Raw genomic sequence first — 20416 nt, 5'->3', positions numbered from 1 at the left:
CTTTTCCTGCCATCGTTCATCACCGCTGGGTCAACGCTGGTGCTTAGTTGTTGGAGATCATCAATGGCCAGCGACGAGAGGCGACGGCGTCGATCGTCAGCTTGAACGGCTTGAACGCGACCTTTGCATGCCACAAGCGACCGACGGGGCAGTCAGCCTTGCGTTCGGCGCACAACGCACACCCTGCGGGCAGACAGGAAGTTGTGCTGTGTTGAAGAAATTGTCGAAACTGTTTTTTTTTTGTTCACTTTTTTTTGTTCATTCGTTAATTTCTTTGCTTTAAATGTCTATTTTTCTGCTCCTTACATACATATCGACTACTTGTTTCGCGCCGAATGTCTCTCTTAATTCTGTGTCTTAAGATTTTTTGGTTTTCGTTAATAATTTTATTCATCATACCGCGTATTGCGTGTCTTGCGTGCGGTTTTGGTTATGTGGTGGACATGAAAATGTGTGGAAAAAAATTGAAAAAAAAACTATCCGTCGGCGGTTAGCGTTTGGTGCTGTGGTGGTTAGCTTGCGCATGCTGCACGCAAGCGGCCAAAACAAAATTTGCTTTATACCATGGAATGGGGTTTTGTTGTTGGACATTTTTTTACTATTAGCCATCTAGTGGATCCTAGTATGACTTATATTTGTGGATTCATAATTACATCAACAAAGTAGAATAAATATTTGAAATAATACTCAATTGAAATGTGTTTTTCGGCTAGATCTTCTGTACATATAAAAGACGTGTTCAAAATATTGTGGGAATTTTCTTTTTTTTTAAACAAATATTTATTCATAATGTCGCCTTTAAAATAGTCCCCATTCGATAATATACAATCGCTTTTTCCAATCGTAGAAACACTTCTCAAATTCGATTTTTGGGATAGCCTTTAGCTCTTTCAGCTATTTCTCGAATGCTTGTAAAATGACGGTCCCTTAAGGTTCTTTTTAATTTTGGAAAAAGTCAATGGGGGTCAAGTCTGGCGAATATGCCAAAGCGGGCATCGTTAAAATGTTCTTTTTGGCAAAGAACTCACGAAGTATGAGCTTTTAATAAACGAAAATCGCAAAGCTTATAAAAACAGTCTAACCTTAGAGGCTTCTCCAGACGAAGTTAGCAATGAATACAACTGAAAATCTTGTCGTACTTCAGTGGCAATTAGACTATAGGACTCTCCAAACCCGCAAAATTCTAAATTTTATAATTCAACGTTTTTTAACTCACCTCGTATTTATTTTACTCTTGAACTTTGCTTCCGTCGTTTTTTTTTTTTTGTAAATTTAAAGCTTTATTGTATAAAAACGGTTACAAAAATGTTATTCAAAATATTGGCCCTCGCTAGCTACTCCTTTTGACCATCTTTCTGGCAGTGTGCCTATTCCGCGACGAAAGAACACCTCATCTTTCGAGTCGATCCAAGTATCAATCCAATTTTGACTTCTTCATAAGAACTGAAGTGCTCGATAACTAGACCGTGTGCCGTCGATCGGAACAAGTGGTAGTCAGATGAAGCAACGTCTGGAGAAAACGGCGGATGGGGATCTCCCATTTCAGCGTCTCCAAATATTTTTTGACCACCTCTGCGACGTGAGGCCGAGCAATGTCATGCTTGAGCATGACTTTATCGTATCTTTCCTCGTACTGTGGCCGTTTTTCTTTTAGTGCTCTGCCCAAACGCATCAATTGCGTTCGGTATCGATCTCCTGTGTTGGTTTCACTTGGCTTTAGCAACCAATTCAGCATCTTCGAAAATCTTCTCCCTTCCACTGCGACTTCAGAATCAGCATTCTTAAAACGTTGAAACCATTCGCGACATGTTCTTTCACTTAGGACAGCCTCACGTACGTACGTACGGCGATGAGCCTCAGCCGCACTTTTCTTGGAATTAAAAAAGAAAAGCAAAATTTTCCGCAAATGTCGAGAATTCGGCTCAAAAAGTGACATTTTCAGTGGAGAATAAGTTTGAGATGCAAACAAATCTGTACAAATATTTTGTTGGGTTAATGTTGACACAAATGTCCAAGATCGATATAAAACGATTTAATCTACCAGTACTTGACACTAGAGACATCTATTGCAAAACGGCGGAAGCAAAGTTGTACACCGTATATAATAATTATTCCATATTTTTCGAAAGCCGTTTTATTCGATGATTAAGTGCTGAAAAGAAACCAACTCCAAACGTCAAAACTCCAAATTTCCCAAAAATGTCGGTGTTCTATGCGAAATAGGATTTTTGGTGGGCTGATTGGACTAAGAACGTGTTTTAACAATATTTTTGAAGAATTTGCTTTTAGATTTAGAAAGTGGTTTCTAAAGCATGAAACTATACAAACTTCATCTAGATTTTTGAATTGAAATTTTCTTAAAGTTCGACAGACTCGTCATTCTGCACAATTTGACACAGACAAGTTGAAAGTTTGAAAGGCAAACATTTAAAATAGTTGCTCCAAAGACGGATATAATCGCAAAATCATCATAAAGCTTATTGAAAACTTGTTAACTGTTTGGAGAACACTTAAAATATGACGAATTGAAGCATTATTCATCGTTTTATGTACTGTATTTTAGATTCTGATAAAGTTCTGGTTCTATGGCATTTTACTTCAGGCCATATCAAAATTTTTGACATTGCTTTCATATTTCAAAAACAATGTCGAAATTATAAATAACTTGCCGAAATAGCTCAGTTGGGAGAGCGTTAGACTGAAGATCTAAAGGTCCCCGGTTCAATCCCGGGTTTCGGCAATAACTTTACTTTTTATACAAAACTATTTTGTTAATATTGTAATTTAAATACTATTTCAATATAATATACTAATACTTCTTATGATCCATGGGAGTATAATTTTACAAAGTACATGTTCTCCCTGTCCGAGATGATGAAATGTGATAATGGGAATTTAGCCTAATTTTACTTTGTTTCGAGTTTGTTGTCGCTTAATTAACAATGTAAAATTGATAGTAAACTTCAAATCTCGAACTCAATCAAAAATCAACAGTTAGCGTGTTGAAATCCTTAATTCAAACCCTTCCAAATTGTTACTCTAAATCTCATACCTTAAGAGGTATACTATAGGTAAGTTAAGAGGTACCATAGAATAAACTTAAAAGGAAAGAAACTCAGGGAAAAAAGATTTTGTATTTTAATGCATATCAATTTTTTATTTTGCTATCTCAAAACCGAGTCTAGGATCTCAAAATTTTGTATCCAAAAGCGGAAACACTGTTGTTGGGCGCCTCTTTGAATATAGCCGAAATAGCTCAGTTGGGAGAGCGTTAGACTGAAGATCTAAAGGTCCCCGGTTCAATCCCGGGTTTCGGCATAAAATTATATTTTATAAAAATTTCAATTTTTTATGAAATTTGTTATTTTGAAAACTCTATGTGATTAAAATAATTTTAATAAAATATTAATTGATAGAATATCATCTTTAGAACATATTATATATACCAAATCAGATTGTTCGGATAACATTTAACTTATAGCTTTGCAAATTTGCATATTTATTTTTTATTCGTTCTTTGGTTTATAGAATTTTTCGAAACTTATTATAGATTTATATGAAGAATAGTTCCCCACTTTTTTTACTTGCCGAAATAGCTCAGTTGGGAGAGCGTTAGACTGAAGATCTAAAGGTCCCCGGTTCAATCCAGGGTTTCGGCAAACTGATTTTTTAGTGTATTTTTTTTTTTTAATATTTTAATTTTAAGATTATCGCCATAATTTATACTTTATTTACAATTTTATGTAATTTGATATATACATTTTATCATTTTATAGTTCTTATCTTTGCTAGAACCTTCTCAAAACATATTTTAGTTTTACCAAAGGATCTATCCCGAAAATATTTCACTGAATTTTAATTTATAACCGTTTGATCGAATAACGGTTTAATATAGCCGAAATAGCTCAGTTGGGAGAGCGTTAGACTGAAGATCTAAAGGTCCCCGGTTCAATCCCGGGTTTCGGCATCGGAACTTTTTAATAAAAATAAGTTTTGGAAAGTAGTTTAAGAATAAATAATAAAAAAATATATAAAATTTTCATATCTGTATAATAATAGGAAGGGGACATTAATAGGGCACTCAAAAAATAGCTCAAGTGACAATAATTCCTTCATAAGTTAAAGTTTCTAATTAAAAAGTAGGTGATTAATGGAATATTTCTTCTTAAGGGAATATTACTTGTATTAATTATTATCTTATCCCCGTGGACATAGTTCTATATTATATAAATATATTATATTTCTAAATTGGATATTTATAAAATTAACGGTCTTCCAATCGTAAGAGTATATGTTTATATTTTTGTTTTTGTACTGCAATATGAAAATACATTTCACTTATCGCTTGAATGAAATGCATAAGTATCTCAGTATACCCCTATCTTAGTATATTTATATACAGACATGTCAGTCGCTCTTAAACGCCTCCTCAGTGATCTAGTTTGTTTTATTCATTATCTACCGTGGAATCTTTGTTGTGTTATGTAAAAATTGGAATACTCTACTTAATTTAAGTATGTAAATAATACATACATTGGTGCTACTGAGTCACACTCGTACCTGCTTTTCACCTATGTACCGTAAAAATGGCAATCGCTGCAGGCGAAAAAACGTCAACAGTAAAACAAATGTTTTCATTCCGTATTCGGTAGCCGACAATTTTTGTTGTAGTACTGTTTGTTGTCTGCGGCTACAGGATGCACCTTGTTCGTGCATATTTTAGACAACATTTACGAAGAAAAGGACGTACAAGACACGAGCGAAAAGCAAACTACTTTTGAATATTTATGAAATATGTGCTAAATTTTAATATATGCAAAGGGAAAAATAAAAAAAATCGGCAAACCCTTTGTGGATATTTGCAAATGAAACGATAAACAAACCGTTATGAATTATAACAGCTCATGCTAATAACTCATTTTTCTACAATTGAGTGAGTTTAAGGCATTAAAAATTAACAAATTGGTTTTTCATATATGTGCGTATGTATGTATTTTTGAAACTATATGTTTTATAAAAAAAATATTCTTCTAAAAATAAAATAAAAATAATTAAAAATATTCAATTATGCCGAAACCCGGGATTGAACCGGGGACCTTTAGATCTTCAGTCTAACGCTCTCCCAACTGAGCTATTTCGGCGCATATTATCTCCGCCGTTCGTCGCACAGCCGATTACGCAGCGTCACACAAACGCACGTACTCTCTTTGATTTGTTCATTGAAAATGCGTGTCGCATTGTATAAATTTGTATAGATTAGTTGTAAACTGTATAAACAAGCTATACAAAAATCAAATATAGTACGGATATTACCAGGTGATCTGCGAAAAGATGTGCCTTATCATTTCTATATATAGAACCTGTTCAACAAGCTCGCGGTTGGTGTGTGTTTAAAAACGAAAGGGTATTTGTTTGTTGTTGTAGTTTTTTCTTATCTTCCAACATAATATTATATGTACTTGATTTTTTGCTAAATATTAGAAGGCAGGTGATAAAAAAATACAAATTCAGAATTTTTTCATAGAAGAAATACAATTATTTAACTAATACGTAAGTATGGAGACATATTGAAATTGATTAGATTTTGAAAATGAATAAAAATTTTATATAAAAAACAGAAAATCAGAAAATTTAAGAATTAAAATTGAAAATTAAAATTAAAACAATTCATTCCAACTATATATTTCAACGAATCCGACGGTAGAACCATTTTTACCGACAACTACAGAACAAACCGAAAAATAAACGGCCCGATTCTTATGAAAATCATGAGATCCCCAATTAGTTTCGGAATAATATTATTTCCACTTTTATTAGATCAAAAAATGGATGTATGAGGAAGAAGAGCTAGCAGCTATAAAGGTAGAGTTTTTCGTATTAAATTTTTATTACAAATGATCTGAATTTTTCCAGAGTATAGTTCAGTTATCTGCACTTAAAAGCGAGATAAACAAGCGTTTAACAACCTTCATGGTTTAACAATAGAACTTAAGCTTCTTAGTTCTACTACAGCTTGTATTGAAATCTTGGTGAGTTCCTTTCCTAACCTAAATTTCTCATTTGGGAATTAGAGTCTCTATTTTAAAGTTATTACAAATATGTTAATCCAAACCATGAATACGAATTACCTTAGAAACCATTCTAAACCTTCGGTTAGGTTAGGTTAGGTTAATCTGATAGGCAAATGAGCCACGTATAGACCGATTTTGGTCCTTTGCGATACCAGATACAGTGCCGTCACGTTGTCAATGAGAAGTAGTCATCCCTTAAGACGCCTGCGCTTGACGCAAATTTCGAAAGGTGATCAAAGGTGCCTCTTTGTCTTGACACTACAGAACAAGCACACAAGAGATGTCCCATTGTTTCTCTGGTACCTTGCTCTGGACAGTTCCTGCATTCTTCGTTATCTGTTAGCTCCATCTTGTAGGCATGCGCCACCACCTAACTGTGATCATGTTCCTTCATTTTATTCTATCGCGCGTCGGTAAAGACTTAGTGTATTTATGATATTCCGCTTTACACACAACTTTTGCGGTTTTGCATCCCAGTAGAACCTTCCAGCGGGTTTTGAACTTTCTTAACAAGTTCCTATCTGGATCATCATATAGGCAGTACATGGGTTAATCTACATACGTCGATCACGCTTTCAGATGACATTATTACGCCTCTCTTGGCAATCTAAACCTCAAACTTAGGAAGGAAGTGCAAAAATTGTCTAAATATAAGGTGCTTTTAGAGGTATAGGATAGAGGTATTATATAGGAGATAATTTTCAAAAATCACGTTCTTTGAAGAACATTATGGGCTTAAGGTATGTAAATAAGATATTATTAAAGAAAAGTGATTCGACTTGCACTCCTGCTCTGTGGGACGGCATATCAAACTCCTTACGTACAGCTGCAACCGAAACCATTGGTTTTCGGAAAAGTCAAAAAAACAGCTGGTATGATGAGGATTGTCGTCTCGCAGTGGAGAGAAAACAGACTGCCTACCTCGCAATGTTGCGATCGACCGCAACACGAGCGGGATGGGAAAGATACCGAGAGCTGAAGAGGGAAGCGAGACGCATTTGCAGACAAAAAAAGAAAGAGGCCGAAATGCGTGAGTATGAAGAGCTTGACAAGCTGGCCGACAGGGGTAATGCTCGAAAATTTTACGAAAAGATCCGGCGACTAACTGAAGGTTTCAAGATCGGAGCGCACTCCTGTAGGACCCCCAGAGGTGATCTAGTTATTGATGATCAGAGTATACTGAGTTTGTGGAGGGAACACTTCTCCAGCCTGCTGAATGGCAGTGAAAGTACAACACCAGGAGATGGCGAACCCGATCCCCCAATCGACGACGATGGAGCAGATGTTCCATTGCCCGACCGTGAAGAAATTCTAATAGCAATTACCCGCTTGAAGAACAATAAGGCGGCGGGTGCCGATGGATTACCGGCCGAGCTATTCAAATACGGCGGCGAAGAGCTGATAAGGTGCTTGCATCAGCTTCTTTGCAGAATATGGTCGGAAGAAAGCATGCCTGACGATTGGAATCTCAGTGTACTCTGCCCAATACACAAAAAGGGAGACCCCACAATTTGCGCCAATTACCGTGGAATAAGCCTCCTCAACATCGCGTATAAGGTTCTGTCGAGCGTATTGTGTGAAAGACTAAAGCCCACCGTCAACAAACTGATTGGACCTTATCAGTGTGGCTTTAGACCTGGAAAATCAACAACGGACCAGATATTCACCATGCGCCAAATTTTGGAGAAGACCCGTGAAAATAGGATCGACACACACCATCTCTTTGTCGACTTTAAAGCTGCTTTCGACAGCACGAAAAGGAGCTGCCTTTATGCCGCGATGTCTGAATTTGGTATCCCCGCAAAACTAATACGGCTGTGTAAGCTGACGTTGAGCAACACCAAAAGCTCCGTCAGGATCGGGAAGGACCTCTCCGAGCCGTTCGATACCAGACGAGGTTTCAGACAAGGTGACTCACTCTCGTGTGATTTCTTTAACCTGATGCTGGAGAAAATAATACGAGCTGCAGAGCTAAACAGAGAAGGTACAATCTTCTATAAGAGTGTACAGCTACTGGCGTACGCCGATGATATCGATATCATTGGAAACAACACCCGCGCCGTTAGTTCTGCTTTCTCCAGACTGGATAAGGAAGCGAAACGTATGGGTCTGGTGGTGAACGAGGACAAGACGAAATATCTCCTGTCGTCAAACAAACAGTCAGCGCATTCGCGTCTTGGCTCCCACGTCACTGTTGACAGTCATAACTTTGAAGTTGTAGATAATTTCGTCTACCTGGGAACCAGCATTAACAGCAATAACAATGTCAGCCTGGAAATCCAACGCAGAATCACTCTTGCCAACAGGTGCTACTATGGACTAAGTAGGCAATTGAAAAGTAAAGTCCTCTCTCGACGAACAAAAACCAAACTCTACAAGTCTCTCATCATTCCCGTCCTACTTTACGGTGCAGAAGCGTGGACGATGTCAACATCTGATGAGACGGCACTAGGAGTTTTCGAGAGAAAGGTTTTGCGGAAGATTTATGGTCCCTTAAGAATTGGCAACGGCGAATACCGCAGACGATGGAACGATGAGCTGTATGTGTTATTCGACGACATAGACATAGTCCAGCGAATAAAAAACAGCGGTTACGCTGGCTAGGTCATGTTGTTCGAATGGATGAAAGTGCTCCAGCTCTGAAAGTATTCGATGCAGTACCCGCTGGTGGAAGCCGAGGAAGAGGGAGACCTCCACTCCGATGGAAGGACCAGGTGGAGAGGGACCTGGCTTCGCTTGGAATAACCAATTGGCGCCAAACTGCCAGAAGGAGAGATGCGTGGCGCGCTGTTTGGGACTCGGCTATAACCGCGTAAGCGGTGTCTACGCCAGTCAAGAAGAAGAAGAAGATTTCGCATTTTGCGGTTCTCAACGTCGATTTGAATACGTTCGAGTTGGAAACCAACAATCTGTACTTTGTTGTAGAGTTGATGGAAAAATGTATCCAAAATGGAAATTGCAGAATTGTGTATTTTGAAACATTTTTTAGTGAAAATTACAAATCAAACTTTTCAAAAGCCGGTATGGAACGAGGAAGCTTCAATATGTATAGATTTCAGTATATGAGAATCTTGAGCAAAATTAAGCATTTCAATATAGTATTGGGTAAAACACTAACCCAGTCCTTTAATATATTTTGGGTTCACCTCATTTTAATCGTATTTAATTGTTTTTTTTTTTAATATGTAATTTTAAGTTTTTTAGAATATGAAGAATAACCCTCTATAAAGAGTCTAAACTTGTTTTTGTTACATACATAATTACACAAGAAAAATGATATGGCACTGGCTGAATATACATATGTGTATATACCCCATCACATATATTACAGTACACACGTGCGGCCTTTGAATAACATGGTGTCATGGTGTGGTTTATGCTTTCATAATGACTTCTTTAAGCGGTGAAACACTAAAAAAATTGCATACATTAAGGGCAACTGAAAATTATCACCTTCACACCATGGCGAAATCAGCTCGACCAAATAAGGAGTGTGGGCCAATCAAATTTTTAAAGCACACATAACAGACAAAATGGACGCTTACAAGTAACGGAGGTGGGTAGGCGCTTACATACATGTATTTATATATGCATCAAAGTATTTACGAAAACGCACGCGTACTGCTTACAAGCGAGAAGGTTCATACTCCTTTTCAAGTTAAGATTTTATACATATGTTAAAGCTGCTTTTTTCGTATTTTGTTGTTATTATTGTTGATCTTTAAACTCGGCGCAACATTTTTTTGCTGAAAACAAACACATTTGCATGCACATATGTTTGTTGTATTCCATGTGGCCGTAACGCCTTAAACTCCGTCAGACATTTGAAGAATTTTTCATCTTTAATGACAGCAATCAATTGTTGTAAATTGTAGAGCAGCACATTGTCGAAAGAAGCATTGCGAGAGCCGACGCAACTACAGCAACAAATACAAACGTGGATTCATTGTAAGCCAAAACCGAAAGTCTCAGCAACATTTCGATTAAAGTTTTACAAAAGCCAAAGCGAGCGTTCCGCTGGCAGAGCGAATGCAAGTGATTAGCGTGCCACTTTTATTCTTGCAAGGTTGTGCACAGAAATCGCCACTATATATAACATACATATATATACAACGCTCTTGTGTAAGTTAAATCGAGCACATAATACAACAACACTAAATAGCTGCACATGCGCAAAGTTCAAACATCACAATTTCCATGCAAAAAGTCAAGCGGAAACTCAAGGTTTTGTGCCGTTTCAGCGATTTACGCTGGACTTCATTGATTTACTGATCGCTTTATAAACCGATATATACTTATACTTACGTATTGTAAATCTTTGTCTTCACCTTTACTTGCATTGCAAATAAGGTAAGCCTTCAAGCTCGTGTTGCACGAATTTATTCGCGTTGATTTGTTGATTGCGTTGACCCAAAAATTATTTGACATGCATTTCCGTAGTGCCCTCATAAGCGTGTTATCGATTACTTGTGTGCGATCAATGAACTAATTTTAACACTTTAGCCTTAGGTGCGATGACAGAGTAATTTGCTCTTATAATAAAGGGTCTGATATAAATCGATTGAAATTTCTCAGAGGTGATATGACGAAGATGAAGAACTAAATAGTAGTCCTCGAAATGACTATGGATGATGATCGATACATCTGATACTCGAAGAATTTCAAAGGACAAATCGTTCAACAAAATATGGTTATCAGTAGTAGGTTTCGTGGGATCTTATAATCGAGCCTCTGTGTCAAAAGTCAATGAAATCTCTATCAAAATAGCAGTAATTAGGCTTCTACACCCAGCAATTCTCCGAATCTGGCCCAGGAACCTTCTATTTGTTCTCAACTTTGAAGAAAAAGAAATGCGGAAGACATATTTTGAAGTAAAAAAATAGAAAAATTACATAAAAGAGCTGAAAGTCGGAATATCGCCATCGATGACATCTATTTTGAATAATAAAATGGAATATAGCCAAAAAATATAACTTTCTTTAAAACAATAAGAACTTTTAGCCTGCCCATTACATGTCTGTAAATATTTAAATTCATTGGCTATAAAAAAAGATTTTAACGTTATATACACCCTCGTTAGCATATTAAAGAAACAGAGAATATGTATTTATTTCGAAAAAATGCCGCCAATTCGAAATGCTAGTATTCAATAATATATTTCAGTGTGATATTTTAACAACAAGAGAGATTAACTTATGTTCAGTTTTAATGGAAATCGGGTTTTTTAACTTTAACGCAATAAAAAGTGTGAATAAAAAGATAAGATATGTATAGATCAGCAAATTCTGTTTTTAGTAAACTAATGTGGGAACTCTAAGCTGGATAGCGAACTCTTCGTCCTCAGTAAAGTCAATTTTTCCTTAGTCATAGCGGCTCTAACAGGCCATTGTCCCATCGGATGCATGCGGTCAAACTTACTTAATTTTACGGATGCTAACTGCAGGAGCTACTTGGAGGAGTGTGAGGTGGGAATTTCCCAACATTTCCTTTTGGAATTCCCCGCCTTTGCGATATCTAGAATAAAATTTCTTGAAACTCACTTTTTGTACATCCACGCGAATTACCGAATATAGATGTAAAAAAACTTTAAAGATTTGTGGTGGGTTATAGGCGCTTTGTCGATTTTAAAATTTAAGTGAGGGGGTAAAATTTTTACTATTACAAAGGACTGTCCTTCATAGTCTAAATGTGTTTCCTCTGGTAGGGAACAGCTATGGAACCTAATCTAACCTGAACGTATATGTTATAACGACATATGGCCATAATAAATCTTGGAAAAATATACTAGGTCTACACTCATTAGACTTCTAAGTTCAATAAAAAAGTGTATGCCCAACTTTAAGCTATATATTGTTTAAAAAATATTGAATCGATGTAATCTGATCGGTCGTCAAGGAAAAAACACTTTCTCATAAATTACTATATCAGAGAAATTGTAGGAAAGACATACATATATTAAATAATGAATAGAAATAATGTCGTATACGACTAATAATATGCGGTTCCCAAGGCAGTTTGGTTAGCCTTTTCGGAATGGACCCAGGTTTATATTCGGGAAAAGATTTTATAGTCGACAGCCTTCCTCAAAATGTCTGGACAATGCTTTTTATTCCTCAAAAGCAACAAAAACAATGCAGACATGTCAATATATGCGCTCAATATTAGTATTCTTATTAATACTATAATTATTTTAAACAATATTATCTTGCATTACTGTTATAATAATTATTGTTAAATGATTTTGATATTCTAATAACTAACTGTTCTCAGCCATAAGTGAACTCACAATATTCTATCTGTACCACAACTCAACGGTATTTTCATCAGTTCAATTTTTTTCTAACATGAGCGCAATAACAACGAAAAAAATAAACAAATTTTAAAAACTTTTAAAACCCCATAATTTAAGTCAAATTAAACTCTTACTGCCTTATTCTGTTAAGGCTATAATAATGTTGCAAATTAAAAGGAAACACGCAATCCTGCAGATACATATAAAAACAATGTACAATCAAAAGTTAAAAAAATAAAAATTAGTACAAAAAAATTAAAAAATCCACATGAACACGCACGCAATTTTCTAACATAACTTTCTCACACGCTGTGGGTCAAGTTCAGTTACGCAGTTCATAAATAAATTTTAAAGCAGCAGATAACTAACATACAAAATGAACAACATTTGCAAAAAAAATTATAATAATACTCGTACAACAGCGACAAGGAAAAGTGAAGCGTAATTATGTAGACGCTTGAGCAAGCCAGACGCAGTACAAATCGGAGCAAAGACAGCATCCCAACTGACAGACAGACAAGACAAGTTTGGGGAAGTGAGACGCAGATAAATTGTCTATGCACAAAGGTGGGTTCATTGCCGTTGCATTGGGTTTTGATTGGATGGAATTTTAGTTTTTTTTTTTCAAATGTATAAGAACAAAAAGAAATTAGGCATTAAATAAAACGCATAATTATATGTAATTTTGAATAACATGAATTTCTCAGGATGCCAAGGATTCTTATTTTGTTTTTTTTTTGTTAGCAGACTTTGTAGTCACATAGCCCGGACATTTTGATACCTTTTTTTTTATTTTTTGTGGAGCTTTCTTTTAAGTAAATCAAGCTGTGCTTAATTCTGTACAAAAAAAATATACATACATATGTGTACGTACGTTTAGGAGTTCGCAATGGACAAAGCATACGAAGAATACGAATACAAAAAATTTTTCAATATAACTGTTATAAAATTGTTTTTTTTTTTGTCTTATATATGTATGTATATCAAATTTTGTATCAATTTGGAAACATCCTGAAAAATAATCAATGAAAAATACATTCACAAGTAAGATATATCATTCATTCAAATTGTAAAAAATATAAATTTAAACTGTAAATTTTCTTTATATACAAATAAACATGTTTTCTCATTATAAAGTGAAGATGACTTATTCTTATTCATAAAATTATACACATATGTTAATTCAGTAACGAGTGTGAGCCGTGAGCAGAGCAATCAACGGTCACACTTAAGAACATTGCATATACTCGTACTCGTATAATATCAACGATGCATAAAAATTCACATTAAGGCACAATTTAGAATTTCCACAATGTTATGAAGTTATTTTGTGTGAAAAATGTAAACTTAGTCTAATAACTGCAATTTTTCTTCTTCCTCGAGTATACGAGACCAAGTGCAAGGCGTTCATATATACATATATAGCATAAATACTATATATTTGTATGCACGATGGTACACGTAAATAATTAATTTCACTTTTCAGCAGTCGCGATGGTATAATTATTTTCCTAATCAGGCGCGCACGTCAATTCCCTGCGCTGAAGTGTCATGTGCATGGCGTTGGAATGGATAAAGTGATGTGGAGGTCTTGATATGCAAGAGTTAAATATATAAACATACATATGTATGTATGTTTGTATGTAACTGCAATCTAGTGAATAGCTGGTCAAGTAAGTGTTAAATGGAGTTTCGCGCCTATTTTACGGCGTGACTAACTCATGGTAGGACTAATAATATTATTTAGGTGGTTATGACATTATGAGTATATTGGATGATAATTTCAATAATCATCTATTTTATTTATTAGATAATTGTTTTTTTTGTTATTATTTTTATAATTAAAATATATTATAAATTAATGAAATTAATATAAAAATATAAAAAGAAAAATATCACTAAATTAATCCAAATTAATTAATAAAAGTAATCAGTCATTTAATTTATTACGAATTGAAGCACATAAAAAAACTGTATAGAAAGCTAAGAGTTATAATGAAACTGCATTACCAAAAGTAAACTGCGATGCCGACCACAAGTTATAGCAAAATTACTACATATATACTTTATAGCGTAAAGAGAATTCATTATAAACACAATTTAGGTTCAGCATATACATACAAGCATATATACATACATATGTACATAGGTATAATTCCCCAATAATTTCCCTCTTGCCATTCCAATGCTATTTTTTATTTATTATTATTTGATAATACGAGTATATGCAGTTTTTTGTAAGTAAAACACAATTATTTATTTTTCACAATCACTAACCTGTTTATATTTCTGGTTGCAACCTGATCCGCTACATGATCCTGTCGACAGCTCACACTGCATACTTTTAACCCATTAATACGAGTAGTATATGTATTTTATAAGTAAAGAACAGTAAATTAGTATTCATAATAACTAACCTGTTTATATTTCTCGTTGCATCCTGATCGACTCCTTGATCCGTATCATTCATTTTATCCTTTTCGGCATTTCACACATGTTGACCATTGAATACAAAAAAGTCTTAAAAAATATACATAAAATGTTCTCACACAACTTTCGACAAAATATGCCTATCGAAGATATTGCTTTCTTTATAAATGAATGTTTGTACACCTTCAGTATCGATTTTTTTTTTAAGTTTTCAATCACTAATATCACTAATATTTCTTGTCATTAAAATTTATAATTTCATAGTTTAATTTTGTTATATAATGTCAACCATGTCATTTTACCAGTTCAAAAATATTCACACATTTGGACAGTTTCCGGATATTTTGAATATAGTACGAAATATATGGCACACATTACTTTATAGTTTTTGTAACTTTGTATAGCGCCATCTACGGCTCAAGCTTTCGTACTCGCTCGGATTTTTAGTTTTGGCAGCTCGCACATTTTTTCGTTATATTCACACTTGTGGAGCCCTAGCGCTCCTTTGACCAGCTTGACTTTCAGCACACGCGATTACAATTAAGTAAACTTTTTGCTTTCAAATTGGTACAAATTTTGTTCCGGATAGAGAAATGTTTATAAGGAAACTGGATACTTTAAGTGATATCAGCAATTTGTCTATTTCCGCCAGGAAGTTTTCCCACACAATTAAACTGTAGCTGCAAACTCCTTTTAATCACAAATACAATTATTGTTCTCTTTGTAAACACCGTCATCAAAACATTTATGTTTAATAATCCACTAAAATCAAACATTTTATTCCGCGAGCTAAAAGTTTTCACAAACGCGTAAGTAAACTGTTCTTTTTTAACAATATGGAGTACGAACTGCAACACCAAACAACTATGTCCGGCAATGCGATAACGATGGACAGCGACATCTGTGTACGATCTTTGTCGCAAAATCTCACCAAAATCTTTTAGTGGCGCGCTTGGCTTAACTTTTTTCATGCACATTCGGGAGCGCTAGCGCTCCGCTGTCCAATTTAACATTTAGCCTACGCAAAAGCACTTCTTCACACTTTCTCCATACAATTTGACTTCTTATTCATATTGAACGAAGAAGTTTACATAATGGAAGCGGATATCTATATAAAACTCCCGATATTGTCAGTTTCCTTAACCGAACTTCAAAAACACAATAAAACTGCAGCTAGAAGTTTGATTTGCTCACAAATACATTTATCACTATCTCTATATATACTTAACACAGTCTGCATAGATTTTTGTTGCATAAACTAATAAAAATACACTTTTTATTCCACGAAAGTAAAATTTTCACTGAACTTGACGAATAACTGTTTCCGGACAAAATGGTGTGTGAACAACGCCAATTTGTAGTTGTTGTTCGTAGCGGTACCGCTATACAGTGTCACCTGTGAGTGATTTTTACCATTCACAATAATATAAATTTAGGAATATACACAAAAATACAAGTCTTTAGAAATGGAAAATATATTAATAATATAAATAAAATTATTCTCGTGAAAAAATCTTGAAATTTTCTTACCAATAAATCACTATTCTTCAACTTTAAAAGCAACAATCGTGAATGGGCGCTTAAACATCTGATGTGTAGCAGAGAACGTTATATATATTTAACGTTCTCTGGCAACACCAACGTGACATGACAGTTCGTTCATCTTATTGAACCAGCAAGAAAACAAAGCAAGTCGTTTTGGTTGCTTTCAGCGCGCTTTGAGATTTATTGAATATTTTTAGTTAACAGTTGTCATTATATAAAAATAGTTAAATAGTAAAATGGACGCTTTGAAGAAATCTCATGAAATTCAATTGCAAGTACGCAACAATGCAGAAGAGGTGCGAAACACACTCAATGATCTGTACAGTTGGGAACAGGAAATGAAGGCCAAAGAGAAGGAACTGCACCGACGTCCAACTAATATTGATAAAGATGAGGTAAATTCCAAATAGGGTAAATAAAGTGATTAGTAAACTAACATTATATTTATTACGTACAACAGCAAGCAAATGTGCCCATACGTAGTCATATACTTGCGGAGAAGAAACCAACTGCAAATAATAAAAAAGAACCACAGCCGCCTTCTAAAACAAACTCCGTTGCCAAGGATATTGATATTTCACCGTCGAGCTCCAGCGGTAGTAAGCGCAAGCTTTCTTTGCAAATTGTATGTGTCATTAATATGTATTATAAATACACCTATAATTCTAGCCACAACACCCACGGAAAAATTAGAAAAACCGCTTGATGCCAACGAGGAGAAGCGTAAACAAGCTAATGAAATAAAAGATAGGGGCAATAAATTTGTTAAACTAGGCGAATATGAGAAAGCTATTAATGAATACACCAATGCAATTGATATATTCCCAGAGGATCCAGTATACTTTTGCAATCGCGCGTTATGCTACCTGAAAATGGAAAGGTTAGTCACAAATGATAAAGGAAATAATACGAAAATTAAATTAACACTTTTCTCTAGATATAATGAGTGCATTGAAGATTGTGAACAAGCCATTGAGATCGACAGTTTATCCGTTAAGGCTTACTATCGACGTATGCAGGCGAATGAGTATCTAGGCAATGATATGGATGCACTTAAAGATTGCACCACCGTGCTTATGATCGAACCTAAAAATAGTGAAGCAAACAAAAGTTTAGAACGCATCAATGAAAGATTACGAAAAAATGGTGAGTATAACGATGTTTTTAAAACACATTTGCTTAAGCTAAGTAATAATAATATTGAAAAATTATATATTGTATCTGCAAAAGCTTATCTTAATTTCTATTAATATTTTATTTTTATTATCTTTTTAGTAAAAAGCACCAAGGGTCCAAACTTTAGTGCGCCGCGTGCTAACATGATTGACATTTTGCCAATCGACAAGCCAACTTACAAACGCTCTAATAAACCACTACGACGTGTACCCATTGCTGATGTGATTGGGCCAAAAGACACGAAAAATTGTGAAAATACCAATTTGAAAATCTCCGATGAAGATATAGACAAATTGTTTAATAGTAATTGTGGTCCTTTCGTGGAGGTAAAGACATCGAATAGTAATGTGGTTGATAAAATGGCCGATAAACCTGCAACTTTGACTCAAGTAACAACAGTTTCGAATAATAGTAGTGAAAATAAAAATGCCAAAGTTGTGCAAAAAATATCAAATGTCAACGAAGTGAATACAGCTAGCACGACGGTTGCAAAGGATGTGCAATTACTGAATGGAAACGTAAGCGCCTTTTTTTCCTTTCTCACGGCAATAATCGCTATATTCATACGATTTTTTGAGGCCATTAAACAGAGTAGCCAAAATTTGTTCAAACGCAGACTAACGAAATAAGTCAATTATGAATTTATTACTATTATTTATTAACTTATTAGCAAAAAAACATGTAGTATTTTATGTGGGTAAACTTATTTATTATGGTTAATTGTTTTAATTTCTTGGGTAATTGTCATTGAAAAATAGTGCCAAATAGCAATAGTAGTTGAATAGAAATTGAAAATGTTTTAGTGCCAATCTATTTTAATGCCAAAAAAATCGGAAAGCACAAATTTTTATTATATGTTAACGATTTCACAGCCATTATCATTAAAGGATATAAACAAAAAATATCAAAAATATGAAAATATATAGATTTTGAAAATGCCTAAGGCAAATTGGTTATGCAAATATTTGTTATATGTAGTATTATTAACTTAGTTTGTTTACTGGTTATTTGTTTTGTGTTTATATAGTGGCTATGAACTTAATAAATTGTATCGAAATTCAAATATGTGTTTAAATTTAACATTTGCATATTGTATGTATGTATGAAAATTGTTTTAGTGTCACGTTGTTCAATTGAATTGAGTTATTTGTATAGTTTGCTTGAAGAATATAGGTTCTATTATTGTTATTTCAATTTTAACTTAATTTAGTTTTATTTTATTTTATGTTTTAATTTTATTTTATTTTATATTTTTAATTTTATTTTATTTTATATTTTTAATTTTATTTCAATTTATTTAATTTTAATTTATTTTAATTTTCATATATTATTTTAATTTTCTTTTTTTGTATTTTTGTATTATATTTATTCAAAGTTTTATTATTGATTTTGCGTTAGTATCTCATTTTTGGATTAATATCATTTTAAGCACATATTTTCTATTTTTATTAAAGCAAAATAATTTTTATTTTCATTTTAGCGCCCCTTACCACCGCCACCCACATCTACAGCGCAATTTTACTCGAATTGGAAAGAATTAACGCCTGCGCAGAAGTACGAGTACTTAAAGGTATGCAAGCTCTTACATTATTCCAGAATAATAGTCGAAATTACACTTATTTATATTATAAACAAATATTTAAGATTTTTGATGCACCAGATTGTATGTTTTTTTTTATATTTTTACATTCACAGAGCATTAATGTATCACAAATACGTAAAGTACTAGGCGCTGGTTTCGATTCGGACACACTTACAGACCTGCTACACACTCTGCGCGACTTCTACTTAGTGCAAAAGGATGATGCCATCGCTGGCACACTCTTGGAAATCAGTAAAAATAATCAAGTTGGAATCTTATCACTGCTCATGTCGGCTGATGAACGAAAAAGTAAGTTTGAACAATTAATTTTAGGATTATATATAGTATGTGGTTGTTATTATAGCTGTATTTTTGTTGTATTTGTATAAAATATTTATTTATTTTCTTTCTATATATATTTTTTTCTTTCCTTTCTAGTCATCACCGATATCGTCAGCACCATCAAAGAGCACAAAGAAAGCGTTGGTTTGGCGGAACAAATTATGAAAAATTTTAATTTACCTTAATTCAGTTAATTAATTATGTATTTTGGTATTAATATGTGTGCGCGAGTATTAAATTTTAATTAATGCACATATTAATTATGAAAAATGTTTGTGTCTGCAGTGCAAACGTGAACATCATTACAACAACAGGTATCCTTAAAATAAAATAATTGTGCAAATTCACTATTAAAATTAATTAATTATTATTTGATAGAAAAGGAATTATTTTGGTAACAAAGTCAAAAAATTCTAACACTTAGTAAAAGCATTTAAGCACAATCACAAAGAGTTGAAGAAAGAGATCAATTTTGGAGGTTAAGCTGACAAAGTTCTTCTTATTGCATCGTCAGAGATAGTCCCCAACTTATTTTGAAGAATGATCCGAGTTGACAGTCCTTAGCCGAATAAAAATCTGATTCTGTTCCAAGTAGTCTGTTAGAACTACAGTTCCACCAATAGTGGAGTTTACGTAACCAAAACGATCTCACATTTATATGTGGTTAAGGACTTCGAATCGTCTACTACGTCATTGTTGAGTGTCGTAACTTTGAAGTCGTAGATCATTTCGTACACTTAGGAACCAGCATTAACAATACCAACAATGTCAACCTCGAAATCCAACGCAGAATCATTCTTGCCAACAGGTGCTACTTAGGATTGAGTAGGCAATTGTAAAGCAAAGTCCTCTCTCGAAGAAACAAAATCAAACTCTACAAGTGGCTTATCATTCCCAATTTGCTTTATGGTGCAGGAGCGTGGACGATGTCAACACAAAGGAAGGAAAAAGCCTACACTCCGTTGGAAATGCCAGATG

General features: G+C 34.3%; 1 protein-coding gene and 5 non-coding genes across 7 annotated transcripts; 5 read left to right on the top strand and 1 right to left on the bottom strand.

The window, feature by feature from the left end:
- Nucleotides 1-2667: 2667 nt before the first annotated feature.
- On the top strand, nt 2668-2740 carry Trnaf-gaa (transfer RNA phenylalanine (anticodon GAA)). Its single transcript has one exon. It is a non-coding gene; the product is annotated as a tRNA-Phe (tRNA).
- Nucleotides 2741-3245: 505 nt separating this feature from the next.
- On the top strand, nt 3246-3318 carry Trnaf-gaa (transfer RNA phenylalanine (anticodon GAA)). Its single transcript has one exon. It is a non-coding gene; the product is annotated as a tRNA-Phe (tRNA).
- A 268-nt stretch (nt 3319-3586) lies between these two features.
- On the top strand, nt 3587-3659 carry Trnaf-gaa (transfer RNA phenylalanine (anticodon GAA)). Its single transcript has one exon. It is a non-coding gene; the product is annotated as a tRNA-Phe (tRNA).
- A 235-nt stretch (nt 3660-3894) lies between these two features.
- On the top strand, nt 3895-3967 carry Trnaf-gaa (transfer RNA phenylalanine (anticodon GAA)). The gene has a single exon. It is a non-coding gene; the product is annotated as a tRNA-Phe (tRNA).
- Nucleotides 3968-5068: 1101 nt separating this feature from the next.
- Trnaf-gaa (transfer RNA phenylalanine (anticodon GAA)) lies at nt 5069-5141 on the bottom strand. The gene has a single exon. It is a non-coding gene; the product is annotated as a tRNA-Phe (tRNA).
- An 11283-nt stretch (nt 5142-16424) lies between these two features.
- Nucleotides 16425-19794, top strand: LOC105212560 (RNA polymerase II-associated protein 3). 2 transcript variants are annotated; one of them, XM_011184593.3, is made up of 8 exons: nt 16425-16733; nt 16799-16934; nt 17008-17218; nt 17276-17484; nt 17614-18032; nt 18995-19084; nt 19210-19405; nt 19535-19794. In XM_011184593.3, exons 1-8 carry the CDS (start codon nt 16575-16577, stop codon nt 19621-19623), a joined length of 1509 nt encoding a protein of 502 aa, XP_011182895.1. In that variant the 5' UTR covers nt 16425-16574; the 3' UTR covers nt 19624-19794. The 2 variants fall into 2 exon arrangements, with proteins under 2 accessions (XP_011182895.1, XP_054091054.1); XM_054235079.1 differs by having other exon boundaries at nt 16799-16937.
- The last annotated feature ends 622 nt before the right edge of the window (nt 19795-20416 follow it).

Source organism: Zeugodacus cucurbitae, chromosome 6, assembly GCF_028554725.1.
Source record: "Zeugodacus cucurbitae isolate PBARC_wt_2022May chromosome 6, idZeuCucr1.2, whole genome shotgun sequence".
Classification (NCBI taxonomy): domain Eukaryota; kingdom Metazoa; phylum Arthropoda; class Insecta; order Diptera; family Tephritidae; genus Zeugodacus; species Zeugodacus cucurbitae.
This window is presented reverse-complemented; position numbering and strand designations above follow the sequence as displayed.

Bases quoted from the DNA above. Each gene is read 5' to 3' on its own strand.
- LOC105212560 (XM_054235079.1), top strand. From the start codon at position 16,575: ATGGACGCTTTGAAGAAATCTCATGAAATTCAATTGCAAGTACGCAAC. The intron at 17,219-17,275 runs GTTAGTCACAAA...ACTTTTCTCTAG, and splicing joins TGCTACCTGAAAATGGAAAG to ATATAATGAGTGCATTGAAG. The intron at 19,085-19,209 runs GTATGCAAGCTC...TTACATTCACAG, and splicing joins AGAAGTACGAGTACTTAAAG to AGCATTAATGTATCACAAAT.